This window comes from Manacus vitellinus, unplaced genomic scaffold, assembly GCF_001715985.3.
Source record: "Manacus vitellinus isolate BGI_N305 unplaced genomic scaffold, ASM171598v3 scaffold_39_pilon, whole genome shotgun sequence".
NCBI classification, from domain to species: domain Eukaryota; kingdom Metazoa; phylum Chordata; class Aves; order Passeriformes; family Pipridae; genus Manacus; species Manacus vitellinus.
In genome coordinates this window covers 7006639-7016967 of record NW_021940534.1, presented here as the reverse complement: position 1 = coordinate 7016967, position 10329 = coordinate 7006639, and the positions used below count along the sequence as shown (strand labels likewise).

The 10329-nt window shown below is 43.3% G+C and overlaps 1 protein-coding gene across 2 annotated transcripts in view; it reads left to right on the top strand.

Annotated features, from left to right (window-relative positions):
* The first annotated feature begins 582 nt into the window (after positions 1-582).
* DSP (desmoplakin) overlaps positions 583-10329 on the top strand; it is a 38031-nt gene continuing 28284 nt past the window's right edge. For both annotated transcript variants that reach the window (XM_018077703.3, XM_018077702.3), the window contains exons 1-2: positions 583-606; positions 9362-9464. In XM_018077703.3, coding sequence (XP_017933192.1) covers positions 9438-9464 — 27 coding nt within the window. In that variant the 5' untranslated portion in view covers positions 583-606; positions 9362-9437. The remainder of the gene's footprint in view (positions 607-9361; positions 9465-10329) is intronic.

Here is a 10329-nt window from a genome sequence, read left to right as displayed (position 1 = left end):
CGGAGAATCCCGAGGCAGCCGCCGAGGAGGCGCGGAGGACGCAGGCGAGGCGGCGGCCCCACGCCCAGGAGCGCGCTTAAAACCTCCAGAAGGGTGTGCCCTGCCTTTCCTGCTCCGCGGGCGGGACCGAGACGGGACCTCCGCTCTTGCCGCCGTCGCCAAGCAGCCTCCGCCGGCCGCCCGGCACCGCACAGCGCTTCGCGGCGCCCCTGCCCAGCCCTCACCTGTGAGAAGATCCCCGGCTCTTTCCGGCCCTTCCCCGGCCCTCGGTGGACTGCGAGGGAGCGGCGGCACCGCGGCGGGCGCTCCCGGCGGTGAATGCCTTTCCCCCCGTCGGGTCTGGGTCAATCTCTCCGTGGCTTTGCCCCTCGCCCTCTGCCCCTCGGCGCTCCCCCGGTGCATGAGGGCATCAACCGGCGGGTCGCACCCGCGCATCAACACCCTGGGCCGGATGGCGCGGGCAGAGTCGGGCACCGACCTGCGCTACGAGATGAGCTCCCATGTGGTGGGGGGGGGGCGCGGCGGCGGCGGCGCGGCACCCACACCCCACAAGAACCTACCTACTACCAGAGAACTACGGCGGGGACTACGCTCCGACGGATACGGGTAGGTGCGGGTCCAGCCGACCCTCGGCCCCGCTGGATCGGGGCCGCCTTCGGGGGAACTGCCGTGAGACTGCTTGCGGTTTGATTTCCTAGGTGTGCAAGCTTGCAAGTCTCTTTTTTCTCTTCCTTCCTGAGGAGTATTTTTAATTCTAAAAGGCATTTAAACGCAAGCGAAGAACTTACTAATAAGAACACAAACAAAACACTTTTGGTGGTGACTCTCCTTGAAGAGAGTAACAGGAACAAAAAATAATGTCTTCCCTTTGCACTCAGAGTTGTAAGTGGGTCCGTGCTGGCTGTATTATCAGTTCTCTGCTGATAAACCTTGGCTTTGCTTGGTGACGTAAAACAAAGCTGTACTGAGGTGAATTGCTTTATACCCCATACACCCAGGCTCTGCGCTCCTCAGTAGTTGCAATAACTAAGACTATAAAACTATTTTAACTAGTGGGAATTGTTCTCTTGTTCATTTTTGAGTTTGTTTCTAGCTTGTTTAGGGCTTGGGAGTTTTAAGTCATGATATTTTATAAGGCGATCCCTGACATTTAGTGCCAGGGAGCAAAGATGTGTAACAAGCAACCTCGGTCTGCTTTCCTCCCCTCCACCTTTTTAACTTTCTACTTACCCTGTTGCTGCAGGCACAGTCAAGCTCTTGTAGCCAGGGTGCCGGCTGCGAATCCTGGCTTGGAGAATGCCTGCACTTGTGGATGCAGCTGTACCAGCAATCTGTGCATGTCACGTCTGGCAAGGACTTTTTGGACCAGAGTGGTCCTGTGAATGTATGAAAAATAAGTGCAGTGGTCATGAAGACTTCTCCTTTAATCTCCTTAGCTGGGAGTTCACAGGACTGAAAAGCAGGCAGCATTTACAGTCACCGAAGGAAAGAGCAGTTTTGTGATACAGCACCTATACAAAACGCTGCTTGTGATTACAGGTTTTTATGCATGGAAAGGCCCTATTAAACCTGTTGGTCTAATTATTGATGCCACTGATTTAGGAATCGATGCAGAAGCACTGACTTGTATTTTGTGTTGAATTTAAGACCTGATTTTATGAATAGTACGTAATAAGATTGCAGAAGGACAAGAATTAAACATGCATAGTAAATAATAAACAGCAAGTGAGAACAAGCAGGCTTTTTTATATCAAGCAAAATCTATAAGTGGCTGTAGAGAATTACAATTATCCTAGAGAGCACAGAGTGCTCTGCTTAGGTATGTCAGACCTGTTGCTAGAGAACCACTGAATGAATGACAAAACTTGCATTCTATGTATTTTTTGTTTATTACTTTGCGTGGTTCTTAGTTTTTGTTCTTTGTCTGACTTTCGGTTTGGTGTATGTGCAGGTAAGTTAGTTACGATGAATTGCAGCTAGAGCACATCTAGTTACCAATACAGTAGTATGAGAATACCTATTTATTTCTATATAATTAGAACAATTCAGTACTTTACTATTGGAGAGTACACATACTAGGACTCCAAAACGCTGTTGCTACCTTGCATTTGTGAGGATTTGTTTTCCTAGTGGTGCTTCATGGCAAATACCTTTACTGTTACAAGACACAAGCAAAGCAGGAAAAATGAATGGCAGTGCGTTTTACTTCCTGGCCATTCTCTTTTTCCACACTTTGTCACACTAGAGTGTCTTCCCCATCACTCCTGACTTGTGCTAGAGGAGGAATACCTTCCTTTAATTTATTATTCTTTGGCTTTTGTTACATATTTTTAACCAGTCTATAGTTTGTTAGGCTTTTCTTTCTGTAGTGTTCAATGGTGGTGTAGCAAGAGTGGAAAGGACAGACCTGACCAAAAGGTTAACAACCTTTCATTTACTCTTTATAACATAATACGAATATCTCCTTTTTGGGCAGCCATTTCTGACAAGGAGGTTGCATAGGTTTATTTTTAGTCAGTGCTCATCTGAGTTAAAATGTGTCCCAAAATACAAAACGAGGGGTTTGTTGCCAATTAATGAAAAAAGGCAGTTATGCCTGATTTTGCACATGTGTTTTGTGCCGAAAATCCACTAAATCCTGTATGTTGTGCTATCAGGATCAGGGCCATCATCTGTGGAATTGTTTTGAATAATTGCATTTAACCAGACGTCTGCAGTGCCAAAGTTTAGTGGTATCTACTGAACTCAGAAAACTGAGGCTTCTTTTTCCAACGGGGAAGACCACTCTACCCTAATTTTTAAATGCAGAAGGATTCAAGGTAGGGTCTAGTCTTGTAAGTTTTGGGGCGTATTCTGCCAAACAAGTCTGTGCTGAGTATTACATTACTCACAGAGCAATATGAGACTCTCCCTACCCTTAGGGCTCAGCAAGGTGCTTTTACAACATTCCCGGTTTCTTCTAGCTTGGGAACTCAGGATGAGCTTGGCCCAGAGTACAGATACTCAGCTTGACAGTGAGTCACATGCTGCTAAACTGCCAATTCATCAGAAAAATATTTATCAATGTCTTTGCTACGGAGATAGAAAATCTGATAAACTATGAGAGAAAGGAAAGAAGTGCAAAGTTGTGCAGTTTTATTTGTCATTGCTGAGGTTATGGAAAAAAATAGCCTAGGATTCATGGTCACTGAATGATATGAACATAATTTAATTTACACAATTCTGCTTAAGGATTAACTTAACTTCTGTGCTTCAAGTTAAAAGGAGTTAGAAATTCACATCCTGTGCCCCGACATTACTTTCAGGAACTGACAGACAAAGTAAACTTGGAGGACACTGACTCAAAGCCACATTTTTACCCTTCTCATCAGTCTCACAGGGATCTGAAGAGTCCTGACTAAGCTGAGTGGTAGTAGAGCTGGCATGGTAACTTCCCCTTTGAGCTCTTCAGACAGAGAGGGAGGAATGTGTCTGAATTGCTGCCGAATACCTGCCATGCTGGCAGAGCCTGCGGCTGTGCTCTGGCTGGCAGAGAAATGGGTCTCTGTGACAGCTGGTGATAGTGCCACGCCATGAGGAGAAAGTGCCAACCCACTGTTCTGTAGGTACATGTGTGAGATTTGAAGGTTGGTACCTTTGCAGGTGTGAAAGCCTCTGTCTGGCAAAGCAGGTTTGTTGCGTTTGGAGCGTCTGCTCTCCAGCAGAGGTGTATTTCCGTGGTCAAGGTTAGACCCAGCACTTGGCACCACCTCTCTCTCCCAGAACCGGTGGTGGGAGAGGCAGCACGTCTGCAGCCTGCTGCACTGGGCAGGTGTGGCCTTTAGAACGGTTCTGTTGCTCCCGGTGATTCATACCAGTGGGAAAAAGCATGAGGATTTTCTGTGAATAGGTGTGGCAGAATCTCTTGTGAAACCCTGCGTGCCATGAGGGCACTAAGCCTCAGGAGTCTTAATAGTTCAATAATTCACTAGTGACTCCTAAATTTTTGCACATTTCTAAAGGTATTTAGAGCCTGATTGTGCCAGATGCAGATGTCTTTTGAGATTTCCTGCCATCATGCCTTAGTCTATGTGCATACTTGGCAGATGGGACTAGTTTGGCGAGGCCATGGTGTGCCAAAAGTGATCCTAGTTAGACCAGAGACATGTGAGGAGAACCCAATTATGAAACTCGATGATTTGACACTTGTATTCAACTTCTGTTAGGTGAGAGGGGGAAAGCTGGGTTATAATATTTTAATTTTGCTTTGCATTGTTATGGATATTGTGATTCACCACCTTTAGCCAGCATATGCCAGTGCATTTTCTGGGGCATCCACACCCAACTGGCGGGTGGTGGCGTGTGGGTGGCGGTTTAGTCCAGTGGTATGTGCAGGCTGTGTGCTGGGAATGGATATTCCAGGTCAGGTTTTTCCTCTGACTTGACTACTCCGGGCATACCAGGTAATCCCTTGATGAATCTATTGCTTGTTCAAACAAGTTTGTGTGGAGGGGGGAAGTGTGAAGAAAAAGAAGTGCTGTTTTTTTGCTCTCACTGAGTTTATGAGAATCACTCAATACTCTGGTTCTGCTCAAAGACTTTTTTTCTAAAGCTTCCTTCACTTTTAGAATGAATTAAAAAAAGGCTAAAAGTTTTGTGGAGGAATTGGAAAATGTAACAAGGATTATTCTAATTTGTTTCAAGTAGTATCTTCTAGACAAGAGCATCCTCTTTGTATTTCCAAAGCTTTAAGGAACTGTGAAGCCGCTGGAAGGCCCCTCAGTACAGCTGGATGTGCTTCTGTGTCTCCTCCACCCTGCTTCTCTAGACACTAATCGTACTCCCCTGCCCTCCCTAGATAACCCGGTGGCCTCTTCATGTGTACTAACAAAGGCAGAAACCAGAGCAGCCTCCACATTGCAGTCGTTTATGCTGGGAGTGTGCAGGTCTTCAGCAGCAGGAGGCAAATGAGAAAGCAGAAGGTAGCCGACTTTCTTCCTTGCTCCTCGGGTTCTGCAGTAATGACATCAGCTCCTATACTGGGCCTATGTAGGTGCAAGCTGAGTGTTTAGAGAAGATATTTGATTTATTCAAAATATATCACTTAGGAAACTTTTTCACTGCTTGATTAAGTCAGTGGCAGCAGTACTCAGCCCCGCTGTGTTCCAGTGATGTGAACACCACTGGGTTTGCTGTGTCTGTCTCATAACTCATCGTATGGCCTCGAAAGCAGGTTTCTTGTTTTGGTACAGCTGGGGGTCTTGTGAGGATCACTGGTACTGCTCAGCAGTTAAACACAATCCAGGTTCAGAAATAGAGGATTCAATTCAATTCAATTCAAGTTATGGCTGAGTTTAGCTCTGATGGGGTGTATTCCAGCAGAGAGGTGTTGCTGAGCTACTGTCCTGTCCAAATCCCAGTGTCAGCATAAGTTGGGCTGTCCTCTCATTTCTCTGGGAGAGCAGGAGCATAGTATAACAAGGGAACAATGTGTTCTGCCTTGACATGCACGGAACAAGGCGACTCCCGTACAGTGACAACATGAAGGTGCTATGCCTTTCCTAGGGTAGAGAGAGAGAGGGCTACATTTTAAGATCCCAAATAAAAGCAATTCATCTGTGTTTTGAAGTGTTTTCGTATTAAAACAAAGAAGCTATCCCCTTTTTTGTTTTCCTTTGTTCCTTTAATAGTTAGTGACTATTAAGACTAAGTTATTTTAATAAAGAATTCTGCTTAATAGTATATTTTTGAAATTCATGGGTTGCCTTCCAAATAAATGTGGTAGTCTAAAATGTTAAGTTGTAGGGACAAAAAGGTAGTTGAGGTCTGAAGCAGTCTGGGCTGTTTCACTCAGCGCTGTTCTGCAGCGTTTACAGAACCAAAGGAGCACAGCAAGTATATTGCAACATATATATTTATTAGTAGGAGAGACTCTGCACTCTTTTGTTATGAGTCCTGCTAAAAGACCAACCTCCAATTCTTTCTCATTCTGCTGGAATGGTTGATAACGCTGTATTTACAGGGGTGCAGTAAGCCAAATGAAAAATCTGTCCATATTTTCACTGCATGGTGTGCCTACAGTGTCTGATACAGCAGGATCCTATTCAGAGGTTCAAGCTTTAAATGCTGTCAGAGTTAGATCAAATTGCCATAGCAGCAACAGTATGTCGTAGCATAGTTGTTACAATGACCAAACATTACTTTAAACTCATTCAGTTTTATGTAAAAAAAATCAGACAAAGCAAGAAAGACACTGACAAAATACTGTGTAAAGTAATCCACTAAATCTGTGTTCTGTGAGAATTGCTGGGATCCTACATCTTCCTGAGGGACATAAATATATTTTTATATAGCATGTAGGTTACATGGTTTTACTCTAAAAATCCAGCTTTATACTTTGTACCGTGTTATGATACCATCCAGCATGTTCAGGGTTTGCCTCAGTTTCTTTGGTCCAGTATTTTTTATGTTGGAAATGGTTTTCCTTTGGCTGTCTGTTTGCTACTGCCTCAAGGTTGGATATTGTACTGTTCTGCATTGGAGTTTCTCCTTTGATCTACTCATCCACATTAGAGGCCTGTTGGGTTCATTAAGAAGTGTGTTATACTGAGGGCCTTTGAAACTAATCATGAAATACTTGTCACAGGGTGAAAAGTATTGAATATGAGCTTATATGACATTGTGCTAGTGCCATCTGATATGTCAACCTGTATATGCTGAGGTATTGTCTTACTGAGTATTTTGGTTTTTAAATTCAGATATTGATTCATGCCCTTGAGTATATTTGAACAGCTAAATCTTCTTCAGATTTGAAGAAGTCCTGTTGACTTGGTGGAGCTGTGCTGTCAAACATCATCTCCTATAGTGGCAGCTGCTGTCTCTGGGTGTGCCCTGTAAACCCATTTAGCTCCATTTGGTCCTTTGACAGATTTGAAAGCCAGTGCCTCTAACAGGCCACTACCTTTTTACCTATTATTGTAGGATTGATCTCTGTATTTTAACTAGCAAAACCTAGTTATTTTTTTAACAACAAAACTAACATCAGGGGTATTAAAAGCAGCATTGATAAAATGTGTGCTCTTTCCTGGTTTCAATTTGTATAACTCCAACTTTTGCCATTATTTTGGTTATATCTTTGTCTACTGGTTCGTAGAACCTTAAATACGTGCTACTTTCTTCTTGTGAAGGTCCCTGTGAACTGTAAACAAGCAACTTGTAGATCTTTTTTTAAAGCTCTAATTAGGGTGTGCTTAAGCCTCCCACTTCAAGGCATCTGCTCCTGCTTTGGGAAGAGTTTTGTGCATCTATATTAAACCATCTTAATTTTTCCAACATTTTATTATTTGGACAATAATTCTGGATGTGGTATTCAAGCATCACTGAGACGAACACAAAATACTTATAATTCTACTTCAATATTTTAACTTGTTTTAGTAGTTTATTTGAAAATAGGTTTTCTTCACGACTTTTTACCATGTTAACTATGATAGCCATTGTTTAGAACTCCTCTCATTGTAAAGCAAAGCAATGCCTTTGAGGTTAGTGAAGATAACTGAAACCAGTGGAGATATACTGATTTATTAAAGTGTAAGTCTGGCCACCATCTATAGTTCTTTTGGCTTTAATGCATATTTGGCACTTGTAGCTGCCAGGACATGATTGAAAAAGGGATTGAAGAAAAAATACTCTTCTGATGTTCTAAAAAGAGAAAGTTGCTTGGAAGGTTCTTCTCTCTTATTATGTTTCATTCATGAGAATAATTGTGGGTGTAATTAAATGTAAATTTCAAGCGCAGTCACATACTTCTAGACCTAAGCACAACAGTGATGCCTAAGGAGAAGGAATGATTTGGAAAAGGAAGCTGATGGAAAGCCTGGCACAAAATCAGACCCGTATGCAATTTTTCATAATTGTTTTCTCTAAGCTGTTTCCAAGGTACACAGTGGTGCATAGCACACTGGGGCGCAGCGTTTATGCAGTCAAAGGGTCACAGTACAAGCAGGGGGCTGCACATGTACGGCTTGTTTTATGTCATCCAGTGATTCTCCAGTCTTGTCTCTACATTTTTGAGGGTCTGTTCACTGGTATTGGGGGAAGCTGCTGAAAAGTTGGGCAAACCTTTTCCATTTGTTCAAGACGAGCTGATAGAACAGAAGGCTGCTGATGCCCCAGCTGCACATGCTGCAGAGAGCTCTTCAAATTACGCTGTTGAATGTTTCTCAGCGCTGCAGTGATTTTCCCAAGGACAGTTCTGCTGAGTTTTTTACATTGTCACAATTCCTCTTGTCAAGGATGGTCAGTCTGTTGAAGTCAGTGGAAAGATCTCTATAGAATCCAAATTTCTTGCTGGCTCTGAGTTGGACAGGTTCCCACCAATGGTCTTTTTAACACGAGTGTTGTATGGAATGTTGGGCTCTTCAGTGATTTGTAATGGAAAAAGTTATCTACTGTGAGAACAGGAGTTTGAAAACTAGGCAGGGCTTGGAAGAACCTTAGTTTCTTACCGTCTGTTAGTAGTGGTTTTGGGTTTGGGAGATGCCTGAGCTTGCTTGAGAGGTCTGATCCCATCAGCAGGGAATGGTTCCTCACTTGAAGCACCTCACCCCTGTTCAGCTAGCAGTGGCTCATTTTGGTGGCTGAATCCCAGAAACCTTCTGGCAGTATGGATGCAGTAGATTATGTGCAAGACAACAATAACAACCCCCTTACCTGCCTTGGCTTTTCGCCCCACTAGTGTTTTCAGTGCTGGAATTTTACTTGGAACCTCCAAACTCACACTTTATGTATCTGTAAGAAAGCATGTACTCTAACTCCAGGCCCTACAGCTATTTTTGTAATAGCTTGAACATCTTTGCAATTCCTTCTTAAGACACTGCACTAGCTTTGTGCATTTCTGCTGGTAAAAAGGCCCTTCATATGCTTGAATGGACTTGCTTGTGTTGCCAAGGATCCTGCTTTCCTTTTATGCCCTGACTTTTGATGGCTGGTGTGATAACATGTACAATTACATCACACAACTCTATGCTCTAGGTATTGACTTTAACAAAGATTGTGAATAATTCATTCCCACTGTAAAGCTGCCAAAGTTTTGTCTATCAAAGCTACAAATACCTGTGCTGGAAGAAAAATTTTCTCCTTTCTGGCATGCCAGTTTCCATCTTCTACTCTATCCTGTGACAAAGTCAGTCCATGGCAGCTGTTGCAGAATTATGAAGTGGCTCTGCAGGAGGGCTAGATAATGTGTGTGTGTTTCTCTGTGAACCCAAATGAGGTGGATTATTCCATGTAACTTCCCTTAACTGTTCCAAATTTGTGTTTCTTGTATTTCTTCAAAATATGTGATTCCTCTGTATTTACTTCATCTTCTTCTCCCCCACAACAGTCAGAATGGGACCTGTACAGTGTCCAGACGCCAGAACACCATCCAGGAGCTTTTGCAAAACTGTTCGGATTGCCTGATGCGAGCTGAGCTTATAGTACAACCCGTGAGTGCTTCTTGCTGTTCTTATCAAATGTGATCATGAATATTACAGGGAGCGAATGCTGTGTTGTTATCTGGACTCACAGGCTCTGCTGCTTCATCTCCTTTCTCCCCTTTCAGCTGTTTGTGTGAGGCAACTGCAAGTGTAATGGCATACCTCTTTCATGGATCTCTTTCTTCCCTCCGTACTCTGTTCAGTAAAACTGATTGAAATGCATCTGGTTAAGAAAAGGGGAAGTTCTTGATTTTTAGAAAAACCAAACCCATCCTCAAACAGATTGTAGTGCATCTTGTTTTTCAGTTTTAGGTTAGGACCACTGTCAGTGTAAAGAGCTGTTGCTAATATTATGACTACTTACACTCTTTCAGTGTGTCCTGTAGAATATTGTCATCATTTGCTGGGCCATAATGAACCTGAATCACCATAGGAAATACCTTCATTATCTTTATTTTATTTTTCCAGATGATTCATAAAGAAGTATATGAAACTAGATTAAAATATTCTTGACTGTTTTAGCTGAAATGCATACAGATGATCTTTACAGTACAGTAACCTGGTACAAACCCACAGTGCCTCTGAGTGGGTTACTCATTGATGCTAGATTCAGTCCCGGCAAACATGGGATGTCCTCTATTCCTGCTGAAGTCAGAGGAAATGCAGGGTGACGAGTGCACCCTGCTGCTGAGGCCACTGAGATGTGAAACCCCTTCACAGTTCTGGCAGTAAATGTAGTTTAATGCACACCTTTGGACCCTCTGCAGGCAGTAAATTCTTTCAGCAATGAACTCTGTGGTTAGCAGTTCATTTCCTTTTCAGAGATACAGGACATGAGAGCACATTTATGTAAAAATCAATGCCAGAGTAAATA